We start from the raw sequence: 18,896 nt of genomic DNA, 5'->3' as shown, positions 1-18,896 counted from the left end.
TGCAGAAGACTCAAGCCTTCTTAGTGATGGCTTCACTGCCACCATGTTTTTTGCTGATAACATCTGTGCTCGCACTTTGCAAGTTATTGTTTGGGATTCTGAGACTCAACACTGTAGGCGGGAGAAGACCGTGCTAAATGCCTGTTAAGACATTAAAAATGTAATCTTGTGATCTACAAAAATATCCTGTGTCATTAACATAAAAAAGAAATCACCGATTTATCGTCAACAGAAATGGAGCAGCTCACCTGTGGAATTCAATAATGCTTGATCTGTAAATTGACTGTGTGCTTGTGTAGAAGTGTAATTGATTCATAGTAAACCAAATGATTGTATGAAAGCGTATGAATCAGAGATTTACTCACGTGAGTCTGAAATGCAATATTGGGTTTAAATTTCAGGACAGCTGAATTAATATCTATTAAACGGTGTAAAGCAAAGTTAATCTTCAACAAGATACTTACAGAACATGAGAAAAATGTGACATCTTCACCACCCTCACTGACTCCTCACATCTGTTTGCTTTCCTGTTGCTCAGTAAAGTCTTCCTGCTATGTCACATGAGATAGTGGGAGGGGCCAGATTAGGGCTTTGACTTTGGACTAATGTAGCTGAATGTTTCTGGGAGTTCTTATGCAGGCAGAAATGAATGTATTAGTCTGGATTGTATTTTTGTTTTATTGCACATGAGGTTGAAACACTGACTGAGAAAGCAAAAACAGCTCAATATTTTTCCCTGGGAATGAAGCGGCTGCCACACTGATATCAGGTAAAATGCGCTGTAATGAATCTAAAAATGTGTTTTGACATCACTTTTTGATGATTTTTTTTTTTGGACAGACACCTCAATGCTAATCCTTTGGTTATTTTTGGAGGACTAATTATATTGCAAAAGCTCAGAGGATTATAAATGACTCATTTGACCGAGTTTGTCCTCCCCCCTGTCCCCAGGTACTTTTAGTTTTTGCCAAAGAGGATAGTCAGAGTAATGGCTTCTGCTGGGCGTGTGAGAAGGCCAACTTCAGGTGCAGCATGGCCCGGACCCCAGAGTTGGCCCTCGAATCCTTTGTGGAGAAGCATCATGACCTCGTCATCATTGACCACAGACATTCCAGACACTTTGACGCTGAAGCACTATGCCGGTAAGCCACCTGTCATCACCTGGGTCCCCCTTCTTAGGAGAGTCTGACAGACATAATGTGTTATATTCACCCAGCAGTTTTGAAAATGCGACATTTACACATGCGACCATATATCAATCCCATGATTCAACAAACTTGGATTTGCCAACACAGCACAGAGTGATGGATTTGCTTCACTGATCCAAAACTAGGAAATTACATTTTTATTTTTTTGTGGCAAAATCCCCTCCTTTTTCCTTGTAATTGGTGCTTTGATGTCATGCCCAAAGGCACATTGTCAGTGGCCACAATCTCCCCAGTTAACAGTGTACATTCTGTTTGGCTCCATGTGATGATGGTTATCCTATCTAACAGATTTTTAACCCACCAAAAGGATAATATATATACTTTCAGTTGAACATGAATCCTCACTGATTGAATAAATTATCCACTAAAAATCTACTCTTTGTGCAATAATACCTGTATTAGATTTGATTATATGTTGTTTAGTTTGCAATGAGAATCTGAAATGAAATGTTTTTTTTACTTAGCTGTTGTCACCAGCTTAACTGCTATTCAACTAACATAACTATTTCAGGATCCAAAATTGCTTTGTTCTGTCTTCTTTAAAGCTTGTAATGGATCAACAGAGAGTTAGGGTAGAGTTAGAGTAAATAGAAGTGTTGAAGACATGTCATGCCAATTTAACAACAACTTAAGTGCTTTGTATTAAAAAATATGAATGCAGAAAAATACTCTGTGCCGTCCTCCACAGCTTTCACTGCATTATCAGCTGCGTATTACTTTGAAAATATAGACGTCAGTGGAACACTTGCCACTGCGGTGAAACGTGCAGACAACCATCAGCCTTTAATCGGTTTGAATGTATGTCTTGAAATTCAAAGTTCTGATGTGACTCAGCTTGGCTGCTGAAATCAAATCGTTTGACTTCAGCCCTAGCGTTTTCTAGCGAGCTTCTGTCATCTGCTTCCAAGTGCGCTCCAATAAATGAGAAATGAGCGACGCTTGCCCGTACCACTCTCTATCTTTAGCCTGTACCCAAACCAAAAACACTTTTACAAACATTCATTTTCCCTGCCCAGGCTGTATGTTAACCCTATTCATTTTGGCCAATCCATATGTTGAGTGTACACGCACGGGTCGGGATTGGGGAACTAAAGGGCCTTTATGACCGTCGGCTGGGGAAAACCACAGGCGGATGAGTGTCCCTGTACACTGCATTCTTTCAGAGGCCTCGGCCTGCTCACAGAGCTCCACCACTGGGCCCTGCCTGCCTGGGAGAATCGGAGCGTGAAAAACTGAAAAATACATTGATTTGATGCCATGGGGTTTTCCACCGGCCTGCTCGCTGGCTAAAAGGCTCCCTCTGTTTACATTCAGGTCAATTAGAGCGGTCAACTCTTCAGAAAACACTGTGATAGTCGCTGTTGTGAAGAGGTAAGTGCAACTCACTGACCTCTTTTCTGTCTCCATCTTTTCTATCAATCTTTAATGTTTCATGCTGCTCCTTCGATTGGCTATGGTCGAGACGCCTGCAGCCGGTCATATGAAGCAGACAGCTGACGTTCTCTCGACAAGCATCTGTCATGGCGGCCTGCACGTGTTAACATGTGTTCTATTTTTAAGGCCAGACAGAGAAGAAGCCTCTGTGATGCCCCTGATCAATGCCGGCTTTAATAGGGTAAGAGACACTGACTGCCGAAGTGATGTATCTCCAAATATAAATTGAGCAGCAGATGACTTTTAGTTGACATCTGCGTTTCTCTCAAGGTCAATTGTTGAACATAACATGTGTTGTAATGACTTAAATTGATTAGTGTAAACTTATCGCTGATTGATTTTGGTTGCCCTTTGACCTCAGAGATACGTGGAGAATGCCAATATGATGGCCTGCTATAATGAGCTGCTACAGCTGGAGCATGGAGAGGTGCAAGCGCAGTTCAAACTGAGGTGAGGCCATATTGACAGTTCATGTTCTGTTATGCTGCTGTGCGTTATTGTTGCCTCTTGAAATCTAATCATATCTTTTTGTTCAATAGTGTGTAAGACCCATAAATTCAATCACAGATTGAAATTTAACCTGTTATTCTGGAGAGTCAAAAACAGTGTAGAATAGCATTTTTCTGAAATCAGGTGAACTGATTTGGCCCAACTTCGATCGTCTTCCTCGTTTCTAGAAATAAGGGCGATGAATGTTGGTATGTTGTATGTATGTGCTGTGCACTCTGGTTACCTCTCACGGTCCAAAAAACATATTGAGTGTATTGATGATTCCAAATCCCCTGAAGGCGAAAGTGTGTGTGTGTGTGTGTGTGTGCGTGCCTGCGTGCGTGCGTGCGTGCGTGCTTGTGCGGTTCACATGTGCCATGTGATGGACTGGCAACTTATCCCAGGTGTGCCCAGCCTTTCCCCTGGGGGTAGCCGGGGAAGACTACAGTCTGATCAGTTGTGACTAATAATACATGCAGTAACAGTCATTTCTCTGCTGATTCCTGTTGAAGGGCTGGGAATGCTATTTTCACAGCACTAGAACAAAGCCATGAGGCCATCGAGATCACCTCTGAAGATCAAGTAATCCAGGCAAGTTTTTAAAATTCTCTCTAAAGTTGACTGTAGTGTGTTATCAACAATGTTTGCATTCATGTGATGTAATAACACCCTCCTGTCCCCTCCACAGTATGTGAACCCTGCCTATGAGTCCATTATGGGCTACCAACAAGGAGAGCTTGTGGGAAAAGAAATCATAGAAGTGCCTAAAAGTGAAAAGAATAAGCCTGATCTTCTTGAAACGATAAACTCCTGCATACGTAAAGGAAAGGTAAGCACTTTCACGGTGTTATATAAGTATGTCCAGTGGGTAAGTGTTGCTATGCCAGTAGATCACTAAGGTGGCCCAGAAAAATCACAGGACCCTGTAAAACATAGTCAAACTTACATGAGCTTTTCCTACTTGGAATTGTGGCTAGTTACATCGTGAAACTAAAAAAAGTGTGCTGTATTGTTCAAGGACATTGTTGCGCATGAATTCATCTCAAATGTGAGCATAAATAACTGGTCCTGCAGCTACGTTTCATGTGCTTGAGAACGTCAGTTAATGGCACCATGGTAATCCTACTACACAGAGATGGAAGGTCAGTCATGGGCAGAGGAACAGCAGGACAGGTCTTTTTAAGCCTCCACAGAGGCCTGTAGGTGGGAACATGAAACAAGAGGGCTATTCTTTAAAGGTGCCCTCTTACGTCCCTCCATGTTTTAAGAGTTATCTAGAGTGTTAACAAGGTGAAATGTCACCTTAACAAATACATGAAGACGTTTAAAATATCAAAAGGAGCTGCCACACGAAACATACTGTTCATGATAGTCAAAAAGTGACAGGTTAATATTTGTCCGCACACATAGTCCCGGTGGATCTGAAATAAGAGGACCCGTCTCATACTCCAACTGCACAGATGAGCGACTCCATGTAATAAAACAAATGCTTCACTGTTCTCTCTGATGAGTGAAAGAAATGCAGACTCACAGCAATGGACTTGCATAATACGTGGTGTTTTCCTACTCCCATACATTGACCACTATGATGAGACCGTGAGGAGGTGCAGCGGTCTCCAACCTATGTGGTGTGTGACACCAATACAGTGGCATGGACTGTAGTTTCAAACATATTATTGATACAGCAACCTGTCAATAATTCAAGTTGTCCAAATGAGTTGTCAAACACGGTTATTGGCAGTCGACACCTGCTCCCCACCTTGGCTAGATTCACCCCAAGAAAACGGTCACGTCAGCAACGGATGTTGATCTTACTGGAAATATTAACATAACATCTCTGCACTCACTGTCTCACACACAGCCACAATTTAACCCCGAATTAAAAATAGCTGAACACAGTCTATGAGGCTCTGAACACAACTATGTCAGACATAAAACATTGATTTGCCCATCCAGACACTGTTTAAATATGTAGACACAAACACATTTGTTGTTGGAGAGAATGCAGAGAACAGGTACTAGTTGAAACAGAAGGGATTTCCAGTGAGTCCAACACATGTAGTAAAAAAAAAATCTTCATATTCCTTTTGCTTTATAACATTGACTTCCATTGTAAGTCGATTCAGATTTTTCTCACTGCATTCCTGTCGAAGCAGCAGTGCGTGTCACAGGTATCAGTGTCCCTCTTTGCCCACTTTGGCACTCCTGGCGAAGTGGACCGACAACTGGTCAGGGTCAGATTGGTTCTTTTAGCCACAAACACCTTAATCTGGGTAACTTCCCGAGACTAGCCAAACTAGACCGCTCAGTGTCAACAATATGTCTGTAAAACTCACGCCCCACACTTCTGTATCGTCACCTGCTGGTAATCTAGCACCTTCTATGTGGAGATAGAGTGGTCACATTAATACATGCACACTCCATATTCATTGGTTACCACACACAGGAACTGGAACAGGTGGAGAAATGGCATCTCTGCTCTGGCTATGGATTGTTTTTTGATCCCTGGCGGAAGTAGTCTGAGGGAAGTCTAGGATTTGACCCCATCGCCCAAGCAACCGTGTTATAAGACAGTTTTTTCCTCCCTGCTTTTATTTATGTTTCTCTCCTCTTGTGTTCTAGGAGTGGCAGGGGATTTATTATGCCAAAAAGAAGAATGGAGATAACATTCTGCAAAATGTGAAAATCACACCTGTAACTGGACAGGGGGGGTAAGTGACTATAGTTCTGTTCTTTCCCAACAGCAGGATAGCCGTAACATAATGAGTCTTCTGTTTTGTCATTCCCAGAAAAATTAGACACTATGTGTCTATCAACAGGCCTTTAAACGACAATAATAAGGTGAAGTCAGCTTTCTTCACCCAATATATACAAAAGTTGCGCACATGTACTAACAAGTTCACGTCCTCTTCTCCTCAGAGTGATAAGTCGAATGAACGTGTGCAGGCCGAGTCTCAAACAGGTGAGCTCCACAAGATATTGTTACAAATTACTGCCAAATCAAACATTTTAACGTCACAGTAAATGAATAAAACTAAGAAATTTGACTGAATTTGAGAAATAAAGACGTTAAACTGGCTGATAAGGTATCAAAGGTCTATTCACTGCAGGCATGTCCAGCAGTAGGAATGTGTGACTGTTTGAGCAAGTGGATGGAGAAAATCCATGGACAGACAAGCAGCAACAGTGTCTGCTTGGATTAGTTCAGTGATAAGAACCGGGTTTTGGGCAACGGAATGATTTTTTTTAAGATAATGAAAGTTCACCTCCACATGCTCAATGAATAACATGGCTACATTGTTCAGTGGAGAAATTGTTTCCAATGTTTTTGTACTTCAATAAACAGAGAATAAATCCCCTCGATTGGTTCATTCAAGTTGCGCCTGTATTAGTACATCAGTGATGGAGACAGATTGTTTTTGAGAGTTTGTTTGTGTTCACGGTGTTCATAGTGTCGACAGCACTCTACTCTACAATCTTTGAAGTGAGTTCACGATTCACTTGTTTTCATTGAGTTCTTTGGTTTTGTTGCATAAACAAGCAGCTGACTCCTCATGACGTCAAAGTCTACTTTTTATACCTCTGTGAATATGAATCTTCTTGCCATCGTTCGTGTCATAGAAAGGTGTTTTCCTCTCCCCAGACATCCAGTCTAATAAGCACAAAGACCGGCGGAAAGGCTCTCTGGACGTCAGATCCACTACATCTCGAGGGAGCGACGGTGAGAGCTTGAGGAATGGAAACTAGCCGCACGACTCCCTGGATGTTTGTTGGAAACAAGTGTTTGAAAATGTGCATTTGACGTGTACTTTCCTTGCATCATGTCTCAGGTTAGATCATCCAACAAATTGTGTTTTGATTTTGATCTTGTACAATCAGGGAGTTCGCAGCGAAGACATTCCTCGATGGCCCGAATCCACTCCATGACAATTGAAGCCCCCATCACCAAGGTGCGCAGCTCACACATCTACTTCTCGACTATTAGCTAATTGAGCTGCATCAGCACAGATGTGTGTAACTTTTAAACTCACTCTCTCCTTTCATGTGCTGGCGTTTCAAATGAAAATAACAGCGTGCTCTATGCTACGTACGCAATTCAAATGCGCTCTGTTGTCAAGATGGATTGCACTCTGTGTTGTCAGAGCATTACCGGGAATAATCCTTCACACTCAGTGCAGCTCGTAGTAAGCCCAGGGAACTTCCTGTGAACCCAAGTGTTGCTGCCGTCTGCTGAATAAACAGTGTTGACGTCAGGGGATCTTCTTTTAGACGAATTATTAAATATGTCAAATGTATATATATATATATATATATATATATATATATATATATATATATATATATATATATATATATATATATATATATATATATATATATATACACAAACAGATCACTCTTCAAAATACAAAATACTTAGATTTAAATAAAATACGAAATACTTTGATTTTGTTTTCGTCCTGCAGGTGATCAACATCATTAACGCAGCGCAGGAGAGCAGTCCTATGCCGGTGGCGGAGGCCTTGGATCGGGTGTTGGAGATCTTGAGAACCACTGAGCTTTACTCCCCTCAGCTGGGCACCAAGGATGAAGACCCTCATACGAATGACCTTGTTGGTGGACTGATGACGGTGAGCAGATGGCGAGCTGTACTGCGACAAAGTAACTTCAGATGGTGCTCACACGGCATCTAGCAAGTCAGTGGTGTGAAAATTATAATGTTTGTTTTTAATGGTTCGCAAAGACATAAATCCTGATAACACTTCTTTGAAGCCTTCAGAACTGTTTATCTCTCTATAATGTTTGCCTCAACACGACCCATATTAAGTGTATATTCACCTGTCATACTGTCCGTCATGAAAAGATGACTAAATATTGAAGAAGTCGTCCCGTTGTTGATCGAAGGGATAGTCATCCTGTGACCAACGTTTAACGTTTTCTGTAGTTCAATCTCATGTCGAAAAGATTTGCATCTTAATTTCTGAGATTTAAAAAACATGGAATTTCTTGTATGACTGTGATGGGACATGAATGCTTGTGCATGATTGGTGTGTTTATTTAGGCTTTAAATCACGGCCTTGAGTTTGGAAGAAGTTTCCATTTCTGAATAATGTTTTGAAAATTCAATGAAACACATTTGTTTACAATAATTTATCATTTATCCTGGCAGTGATTCTACTTGACTGTTGATTGCTCTTTAAAAATAATAAATCATTTTAAAGGATCTAACAAAAACATTAGATTTCTACGACCTCTACTACTACTATTACTACTACTTGCTACTGCTACTACTAATAATAATAATCATAGTCATAGCAACTGTAATAAAGTTATTAATAGTAGTTCTCAATGGTCTTCAAAAGGTGTTCGGATATGAACTTCATCAATATGAGAATACAAATTCAGACCATCCAGAGGTCGTGGTCAAAAGTGGGTGAGTTTTCAATTGTGACAGCGACCTGGCTTAATGCACACGCATTCTCTTGTGGCTGCTCTGATGACGATGAGGAAAATCACTCTTCAACAATTCAATATTTGAAATCAACTTCTCTAAATTGAATTATAGGAGGATTTTTGCGTGGTCGATTGGTAAACAGCAGAAGTTTGAAGAGTGCCAAGTTGGCAGTCTTGGCACCGGCCCCAGAGGAAGTGTTAGATTGTCCTTTGTGCTCCTGTAAGCTGGAGAGGAAAACTACCCCGCCCCAACTCGCTCCCTCCCTATCTCTGGCTCTGTCTCTGCACACATGAACCTTTTCCTCTTGACTCCGTCGGCCTGGACACTTCCTGTTCTCTGGTGAAATGAATGAGCGTGACTTTACTCATGGATATTCCCTCATGACGGAGAACAGTTCTGATGAGGATTTGCGATTTGTGATCTGTGATTGGTGCTGACAAAACCGCAGAGTCGATTGTGTTCTTTACTTCTTTAAGTCCCTCGGCCTTGCCGATTGAGGTGTGCTGGCCTTAACAGAGACCTCTGAACATTAATTGAGGAGTTATCATTTGCTGATGAGAGTGTCCCAAAATAGCCTGTGTGTACAGAGGCAGCACCACCATGAGACAATGCTGGGGTCAAAGATGAGCTACTCTCCTCTTCCTTTTTAACTGGTGAAGTAAACATTTCACTCTGGGACACACACCCACGTCCTCTCTCTCACCAAGAACGTTACTGGATGGATGAAAAGGGATTATTGCCTAGTAAGATACAAACAGTAACAGCATAGTTCAAAAACATATTTGTTACACCTGTCAACCGAAAACATTAGATACTCCTCTGTAATACAGCCATCTGTTGAAAAACCAGAGCGCCATCTGTCAAAGAAGATCCAGATTTGAAACAGCTCATTTGAGCAAGAATTGTTTCTGTCAAATAGTAACTATTTGATAGAAACAATATGCTTTTCTAATGAAATATATAGTAATATTTTTTTAAATAGAATAAAAAGGGAACCACTATTGGTACTATTTCCCATTACAATCCAGATGAGAAAAAAAAGGATTCACCGTCTATTTCCCCTCTCATTCCTTTATTTTTATCTATGTTTAGGTTTATGTTTGGTTCTGCTGTCCTAAAGAAATACCTTTTAAAATCAGATTGTTTTGTTGAATCTCATAGATTATTTATTTCTAAATGGCAGCAAAATATCTTTTAATGTAAAGTGTTCTGTAGAAACAGAACCTTACGTTAACATCAGCAGTATGTTTAGTGTCAGTAATTTTAACAATATCAATAATAATAAGTGCTATTTCGGCTTGGACTGACATTTTGAAACATCCTGTGTTTATTTTTGTGACATCCTCCTTTCATGTCCACAGGATGGCTTACGCAGATTGTCAGGGAACGAATACATCTTTTCTACAAAACGTGAGTCTTCGAACCGCATCTCCCTTTCGATGAAGGTTTTTTCATGCTGTATGTTTCAGCGAAAGCAGTTCAAGTGTAACTTCCCTCTACCTCTCTACAGAACCACATCACATCCCCAGTCACTTGACGACTCCCCTGTCGTTGAATGACATCCCGCCTCGTATCGCTCAGACCATGGAGAATGAGGACTCATGGGACTTTGACATCTTCAACTTAGAGGCTGCAACCATGAAACGGTGAGGCAGCAACACGCTTAAAGAGCCACTAGAGAGAATGATGGCAACATAGAGGGACTATTCACTGGGGCTCTTCTGTTCCACAGACCTTTAACCTTTCTGGGCCTGAAGATCTTTTCTCGATTTGGCGTGTGTGAGTTCCTCAATTGTCCAGAGGCGACGCTGAGGTCATGGCTGCAGGTGATCGAAGCCAACTATCACTCCAGCAACTCGTACCACAACTCTTCACATGCAGCTGATGTCCTGCATGCCACGGCGTACTTCCTGTGCAAGGAGAGGGTCAAGGTGATCATCTGTTGCATCCTGTATCAAAATGTACCTAACTTCTGTAGTTTAAGAGATGTGTATTAGACAGCACCACTAGAGCTAGGTTTGGTTTATGTCAGGTCTGATGTTTGCCTTGGTGAAGCCAGAATTGCTATTTCTTTATGGTTTTATAAAACTTTCAATGGATAAAGGAATGATTTCTCCTCTGAAGATCTCATGAAAAATTAAATATAAACCTAGCCATGACTGTAACCATGGTCAATTGAGCTTATCTGCACAAAGCCATATAGACTGGGCTTCCTTCCATGTTATTTTGCCAGCATCATTTATGCCTTAATCTCAGTTATTGCCTCAAACTGTCTTATTTGTCTTTTATCTATTGATCACTCAGCATTTAAGTCACTAATTGTTTCAGTACTAATCAATGATGTGGGTTTAGGAGGTCGACGGCTCTATATTGTTGAGTATTTATGTTGAATGAAACCCTGCCATCCTTCATGAAGCAATAGGGAATGTTTCGTAGCTCAACTCTCCTGCATCATTCTGGACATTTCTGTCCTTTTGCCCTGACAGAAACACAGGAGGCGGAGTTTAAAGTGGCACCGATGTAGATGCTCAGGTGGAAAGAGTTACTAGAAAGGACAAGGTCTGAGTCAAGTATATCAGACGGGTCAGCACATGTGGAGATAGACAAAGTTTGATTTGTCTATCTCCACATTTTGGTTTGGTGGAGAGAGTTGGCTTTCTCCAGCAAGCCCCGATGGTAAATTTAGGGAGAAAGTAGTCTGAAATGAATATGGTTATGTAATTGCTGACTGATATTAAAGTCCCTTTGCAACTTCGTGGTCTTAGTGAGTTGCAGTTCCCTGGTTTCATGGAGTGAACTCCAACTTATGTACATGTTTATGCACACCCACATGATAATGAAAGTGACACACTGAGCTATATCAAAAATCCAGAGACAACTCATGATGCTTTTGACAGCTTTCGTTGTCACTTTGTACTCACAACTTTTTAACTTCTTTGAGTTTATGGTTGTCATTGGTCTGAAAGACGGACCCCTGCCTGTCAACCATGTGACTTAGTTGTGACTTAATGTTGTGACCATGCAAACATCATCCATCTGATGTTGCCTCGAACATTCTTCTGTACTTAATGAAATTAAATCAGTTGCTGGCTTCGAAGCGTCCCATGATGTGTCACGTTCTCCTCGACAGTTGCAGTTTGCCCAAGTGTGTCAGTGGCTCAATGGCTGGTGGAGGTCACACACTGGCCAAGCTGATTATCATACTGTCTATTTCTGATCTGAGTGGAGGGATCTGTTTTATTGGCTTAGCCAGTGAACTGTGAAGTTACGTCACCCAAGGTTAATGTATCCCTGAAAGCCTGCAGACATGTTTGTTTACAATGTGGGATGTGAGATATATATATATATATATATATATATATATATATATATATATATATATATATATATATATATATATATATATATATATATATATGGAATTAATTTTAGATCTTTTTCATTGCATGAATTAAACTGATATATTTTCAGCGCTAAAATGATGAAGCTGAGTATGATCACAGAAAAATGAAATTTTACTTTTCAATTCTTTTTCAGCAAAGTTTAGACCCCATTGATGAGGTCGCTGCCCTGATTGCTGCTACAGTGCACGACGTGGACCACCCGGGTCGAACCAACAGCTTCCTGTGCAACGCGGGGAGTGAGCTGGCAATCCTCTACAATGACACAGCAGTGCTGGAGAGCCACCACGCTGCCCTGGCTTTCCAGATCACCACCAGGGATGACAAGTGTAACATCTTCAAGAACATTGAAAGGTGAATGCTCAGTTGAAGATGTCGCTCTCTGGTCTCAGATCAAAGAATAACTCTGGTGGAGAAACATGATACACGTCCCAATTCACATGTTGTCATTCCCCACCGAGGGGGAAGAAGAACAAAGCACCCATTCATGACCTCTGTCAGATGAGAAAAGCCCTCGCTGGTCTTCACCAAATGCGTTATTCTTCACTCTCCAGGACTGAATATCGAACACTGCGGCAGGCCATCATCGACATGGTGCTAGCTACGGAGATGACCAAACACTTTGAGCACGTCAACAAATTTGTCAACAGCATAAATAAACCGCTGGCTGCTCTGGAGGAGAATGGGGTGAGATACACACTGCTCATGAACATTTCCTCTGGGTGGAACTTGTCATATTCTGCCCCGCAGTTGACCCAAATATATGTAGCCCTTTCACAAATTCTGACAATAACATGACAAAAATAAATTGAGACCAACAAGCAGAAATATTTTCTCAGTAACGTTTTTATTACTGTGGGTATTGGTGTTGCTCATTTCACTGAAAAAAAAACAGAGAAAAATATCAAATAAACAGCTACTCTGCACCTGCTTCCACCAAGCCTTCCATAGTTCAATTACAATGAGGTCAGCAGGTGGCAGTAGCTATTGCGAAACACATGAGCAGTGAAGAAGAGAATGAGTGAAAGAACAGTCAAAACGTTGGTTAATCCACCTATCCACGTTATAGCCTTAAGAAATTTTCAGTGATTTTTTTTTTTTTTTTTTTTTTTTTTTCAGAAATATTTCAGTGATTTGATTGTGCGCTGCATTTTCTTGAGTCAATCTATCTCTTTTCTGTCCGTTTAAACTGAAACACAAACATACCTATGGAACGTTAGCTTGTTTCATTACAATAGCTTTGTTAGTTTGGAAGCTGTTTACAAACAAAGTAGTTCAATAACCTGTGCCACACTGTGGTTATCAGAAACTCACTTTCAATCCTGATGCTAGTGTTTCGGCAATAGAGCGACTTCTTCTTGTGTCTGGAGTCAAACTGATGTGGTTTGTTTGCTGGTGGGGTAAATGTTGATCAAGATGAATGGGATGAGACGACCAGACTGGACTGGCGCAATTTACAGTTTCAGATTTCACTAAATGTCAGTGAATAAATCCCCAGTTCTCACCTCCCTGCCTTAGGTGTAAAGCATCATGAGGTGTCTATATCCACTGTCAGGCCACATCACATGATTCAAATGTGGGTACAGGATATTCCGCAGGACGTGAAGAAAATACTTGGACAAGTTCATGATATGTATCATGTTTAATTGCTCCTTGGGTATTCAAAGCAAAATCTATTTCCCAATACATGTACTTGAAGGTTATGCAATGCTCTGGTATTTGCCGCGAGGAAGAATATCTTCATGTCATGGATAAGTTACAAACCTCTCATGAAAGGAAATAATAGTCGCCGTCTTAATTCATGGAATTGAATGAATATAAGGACTCCATATTTACGTGTTTCTTTACACATCATTTATTTGTTTATTTAGTTTTGAGAATCATTGTTCTTACTGAGCTGTGTTCTTGGTTTTTTCTGTTTTGTGGAGAGAAACAAAGAACATTTCCATACATATATTTGGATAAATAATTATTAAAATGTATGTATATTAAAATACAATACGAAAAGGCAGTTATGTAAAATGATCTACATCAATGAAGTAAAATTAAGTGAGATTGAGGAGTTGAATTAAGTAGTATCATGAGTATTGTCATTTACTGAGAAGCAGTAAGAGCTGTCATATCCAGCTGATTTAAAGAGAACTGATTGACACTTTTTCGATCGAGAAAACGCTCAGTCTTTTGGAAGGTGTGTCTTAGTCTTGCTGGGACCCAATACTCACTGACACGACTCAAGTTTCTGAGTAAAGTGACAGACTCTGTGGCAACCAAACTTTCGACCTGTCCAAGTGAGGCAGGCAGTCGTATCACTATTAATCATTAACTTCCCTCCCTCGCTGGCGTGTATGTAGTTGTGTGGAGGTCCGGTGGGTTCATATTGAAAGAGCCTTCCAATATTATGCTCTCGTATTCACACTAATAGCCTGTTTAGTGTCTCTCCCTTCTAGTGCCTTTTTCTGTCGCCAGAAAAAGGCACTAGAAGACTTCAGCGGTGCAAATATCTTGGTCAGGGGAGAATTTTACAACCTGGTACAATCTTTCTCCTCTTAGTGTGGAATGCCCAACACAGTGTTTAAAAGTCCCCCCCACATACACACACACGTTTTGTGTTGCTATCCCTGTGGGGACATTGTGAGGTTTCCCATTGCCATAATGCTTTCCCCGGCCTCTCACCCTAAACCTAACCATCCAAGACAAATGGCTAACCTTAACCAAGACTCTGAACCAAACTGAAACCTATTTATAATGACCCAGTCATTTTGAGGTTTTCATCCTCAAATTGAGGTTTGGACCAGTGGGAAAAGGTCCCCACAAAGACATAAGGTCCCCAACTGCCCAGTGACAGCTAACACCATAAGGTGTTTTATCAGGGATTGGTCTCCAACAAAACGCTTTTGATACACCGCTTGTTTTACTGTCGCACAATGTCAAGTGACAAGAAAGCTTAGTATCGACTCCATCGACTATTGTGGATACAGCTGTCATCTTCTCAGAAGAGACAACATCTATAACCCGTTTATAACAGTCTGCAGAAAGAAATCTCTCTGCTCTTGTGTTTCACATTAACTGCGCCTTCAAACCAGCGGCCTGCTGACGATCATGTGACTGAGGTCACTGCGATTAATCTAAAGATGTTCTTACCAAAACTTAATCTAGGATCCCACTCATTACAATATGATTCATAAACTTGAACTCTGTGAGTGTTGATCTCTGTGACAATCCTGCTGATGCATGACAGCAATGGTGGCTAGGCCTGATAAAGATCGTGTTTGTGGTTGTTTCTTAAGATGGGCCTGGACAGAAGAGAACCTTTTACTGGCCTTGCATCATGATTCAATACAAGATCTTAGCAGTCATTGAACTTGGACAATGGATAGAAGTTATTAGCTCCCGTTTAGCGGCAAAAAATATATTGTTTTTAGTGATGTGATTCTTGCTAATCTCAGAAAACTCTTTCTTCTCTCATCTGTCTCTTGACTCAGGGAAATGTGGATGAGGAGTCGGTCAAAAGTGTTCTCACCTCGCCTGAAAATCGCATCCTGGTCAAGCGGATGCTGATCAAGTGTGCAGACATCTCCAACCCGTGCAGGCCACTGGAGCTCTGCATAGAGTGGGCCGGCCGCATCTCGGAGGAGTATTTTGCTCAGGTGACTTTCCAATGAAGTCCAAGTCAGGAGCAGCTGCTGCTCTGAGGTTCTTTGTTAGTCACTTGTTGTCTCCATCTGTGCAGACTGACGAGGAGAAGAGACAAGGTCTACCGGTGGTCATGCCTGTGTTTGACAGGAACACGTGTAGCATCCCAAAGTCCCAGATTTCTTTCATCGACTACTTCATCACAGACATGTTTGATGCATGGGACGGTAAGATTTCTTAATATAAATTGTGCTTCACAACTGCTTATGTGTACATAGGACAAAAAAATTAAACACTGCCGCCGTGTGTCACAAAAAGATATTGCAGCATTTAGTGGCGCAACAAGACATTGCTCGCAGAACCAAGAAATACAAATGTTGTTTCACTTGTTCATGAGAGTTTCACTTTGAGAGAAATGAAAACCTCCATGTTGTAAATAATATTGTATTGCAATTATAAACCAAATAAAGCGGAGTTACTCTAATATTTTGAGATAGGGAATATATTGTGTACATAAATTCAATATAATAAATATAATATAATAATACAATACAATAAAACATTTCATGTTTGAAGAATATTAGCGATGAGGATTTTGTAAAACGTGAAACATTCATGTTTTTGTTTAAATAAAACATATAATCTTTGTTTGTTTTTCATTATGTAGTGGTCTGAGAAGTTTAACATTTGGCCCCAAGTCCGCTCTATGTTTCCATGTGGTTTAGTTAGTTGTTAATGGCACTTTAAAGAAAAAATACTTTGAACCATTACTAAACTAACTACTTGTTTATTTACTGTTGATATCAGCAACTATGGTGTTGTTTAGAGTGGCTAAAATATAGCCTTAACAAGACCCTGATATCTAGTGGTGGCTAGTTCCTAATGTGACCTGTTCTTTGACTTCGACAGCCTTTGCAGACCTCCCAAATCTTATGCAGCACTTAGACAATAACTTCAAATACTGGAAAGGCCTGGATGAAAGAAAGCTACACAGCCTGCGACCGCCTCCTGAGTAGACGACCGTCCTCTCCTTCTTCTCCAGTCCGCTGAGCATCCGCATGTCCGTCTACACAGCAGTTGGCTCTCTGACAGGCAGCCGCAGCAGCAGCAGTGACATTTCTGGCTCTACAGTCCTGCCGTCAGAGAGTTGTGAGAAGCCAATAAAGACGTGCAGCAGCTCTGGGAACTCGACATGCCTCACAGGCCTTGTGGTGGTCACATGACTGAGAGAGGGTCTTTTCAGTCCCCTGCCTGACTGTCCCGTCCGCCTGTGAGGAGGATGTTGCTGTTTGAGTGGAAACTGTTTACTGAAGGAGTGAGCGACACTGGCCAGGAAATCTGTATGTGAAGGTGTTGAATCCACCCGATCATGTTCCACCTTCACCCACGGCAAGTGTGCTTGGTTTTGTCACTGATCAGAAAAAGAACACTCCACTGATTTCTTTCAATGTTGCTATTCATTTTTTTTCTTCTTCAGAAAACATCTCCCAAATTTAATCGGAGATGCTTCTCTTTTTGCATCCAGAGGTTGTTCCATGTCACAGGTCACTGTTAAAATAGAAAAAAAACACCACCAGTGTCAAATGATATCAATTCCCTTAGTTTTTGTCTTTAAATTGTGAGGATGAGGTTCCTGGTGAATATAACACTACTTCAATGAGTGAGAAAAAGCCAAAGTTGATTGATGAAAACCTAATTATTATTCATCAGACTCATTACCATCATGAAGTACATATTGAATGATCACTTTTGTATTGCACTGTAAACAATATTACAAATGTTGAGATCTCAGTGATCTGTCCAGGGATGGCGTGTGGCATCAGTGAATAAGCTGAACTTGTCGGTGGGTCTGCGTGTGGGTGTGTGTGAGCGCACGTGTGTGTGAGTGTATGTGTCTTCATTGTTGCGACTATTTCTTTCTCTTGGTTTAAAGCTGTAAACCGCTTGACAGTCGACAAAAGCAGAAATGTGAGAAGAGAAAAAGAACATTTTGGACTTTTTTTCTCCCAGAAATTTTTGTATCTGGTTTATCCTACTGAAAAAGACTGCCTTATTTTATACAATATTTATATAGTACACTGTGCAACTGCAACATCTGGAGTTTTTACTATAATGTAGTCTGAAGGTTATGCTCAAGTAAATCACCATATTTTTATAGACGATGAATTTTACACTGGATTTGCAGCAAACTAGATCAATGGTTATAGCTATCTGGGTACCTGTGAATTGGATGGAAACACAAGAGTTTGTATATCAAAAACCTAAATGGTGAAGAAGGATGCGGATCGCAGCGTTGTCTATCACTGTCCTGAAGCAATCTCCCTCTGGCTGCTATCTATTGATCATCGATCGATCTATTTTGGTTCATCACGCTAATGCAGGAAACACCTCTGTGTTCAAGGTTGTTTTCGGGATAGAATACTAATATATCTAAGAGATTATGGCTTATTGAGAATACGTTCCTCTTCAAACAGCATATGAACGCCACACGTGATGGTTAATGTGGGGAATCGACCACACTGACTTGTTTTTCTCTGACGGATTTGTACGCTCAAGCAGGGGACTCGTTTTTCCTTCTGATCCCCGTCATGGTCTGAAGGCACGGAATAAGAATTAGAAACTATTCAATGGAAATAAAAAATATTTATGTTATACTTGTTGTCTGCCTTTTGGTGTTGATACATGTTCACAAGGTGAAAGAAATTACAGTTAAGTGATGGTTTAACACCTTCATTCACAGATAATGCGGTTATGTTTTCAGTTTTGTGCATGGTGGCGGGAAGCTTCATTTTATTTCCCATTTGCTTGTTTTTGTTAAAACAGCTTCCTCTTTTAATTTACAACATTTCCTTAACCCTCATTATCTGTTCTCCTCACCCTCTTTTTCCCTGGTATCTCCGTCATCTCCACTGTCTCTCCTCTACATATGTCCAAACCATCTGAGTCTGATCTCCCAACTTCTCCACATGAGCACTGATATACTAATTCTTCACTTAGTCCTCCTGATCAATGAAAACTATCTTTTTCTCTTTCACTCGTTCTTTCACTCTGTCCTGTCTTTTTTCAGCCATGTCTCACTACTGTTCTATAAAGCTCCCCCGTTCACTGTAGCTGGATCTCTGTCCACTACACTGGATGACTGATGCCAGCTAACACCAATGATGTTAATGTTTGCTTTGGTGAGGCTTGTTTGTGAAACAAAGTTTCACTTGGGGTTTAGACATTTTTTTGCACGTCTGTCCCTGTTAATTTAATATAGATTACATCACTACTGAG

At 40.8% G+C, this 18,896-nt stretch overlaps 1 protein-coding gene across 2 annotated transcripts in view; it reads left to right on the top strand.

The window, feature by feature from the left end:
• pde8a (phosphodiesterase 8A) overlaps positions 1-18,272 on the top strand; it is a 41,759-nt gene extending 23,487 nt beyond the window's left edge. For both annotated transcript variants that reach the window (XM_053864858.1, XM_053864859.1), the window contains exons 3-22: positions 952-1,142; positions 2,523-2,579; positions 2,769-2,823; positions 3,004-3,092; positions 3,644-3,722; positions 3,820-3,960; positions 5,754-5,842; positions 5,921-5,972; positions 6,051-6,093; positions 6,775-6,852; positions 7,011-7,081; positions 7,598-7,762; positions 9,948-9,996; positions 10,097-10,232; positions 10,319-10,517; positions 12,124-12,341; positions 12,542-12,674; positions 15,470-15,634; positions 15,718-15,847; positions 16,530-18,272. In XM_053864858.1, the coding sequence (XP_053720833.1) occupies positions 952-1,142; positions 2,523-2,579; positions 2,769-2,823; positions 3,004-3,092; positions 3,644-3,722; positions 3,820-3,960; positions 5,754-5,842; positions 5,921-5,972; positions 6,051-6,093; positions 6,775-6,852; positions 7,011-7,081; positions 7,598-7,762; positions 9,948-9,996; positions 10,097-10,232; positions 10,319-10,517; positions 12,124-12,341; positions 12,542-12,674; positions 15,470-15,634; positions 15,718-15,847; positions 16,530-16,636 (2,247 nt within the window). In that variant the 3' untranslated portion in view covers positions 16,637-18,272. The remainder of the gene's footprint in view (positions 1-951; positions 1,143-2,522; positions 2,580-2,768; positions 2,824-3,003; positions 3,093-3,643; positions 3,723-3,819; positions 3,961-5,753; positions 5,843-5,920; positions 5,973-6,050; positions 6,094-6,774; positions 6,853-7,010; positions 7,082-7,597; positions 7,763-9,947; positions 9,997-10,096; positions 10,233-10,318; positions 10,518-12,123; positions 12,342-12,541; positions 12,675-15,469; positions 15,635-15,717; positions 15,848-16,529) is intronic.
• The last annotated feature ends 624 nt before the right edge of the window (positions 18,273-18,896 follow it).

This window comes from Synchiropus splendidus, chromosome 5 (assembly GCF_027744825.2).
Source record: "Synchiropus splendidus isolate RoL2022-P1 chromosome 5, RoL_Sspl_1.0, whole genome shotgun sequence".
In the NCBI taxonomy this organism is placed as follows: domain Eukaryota; kingdom Metazoa; phylum Chordata; class Actinopteri; order Syngnathiformes; family Callionymidae; genus Synchiropus; species Synchiropus splendidus.
The sequence above is the reverse complement of the archived record's forward strand: the minus strand, read 5'-3'. Positions and strand labels throughout refer to the sequence as shown.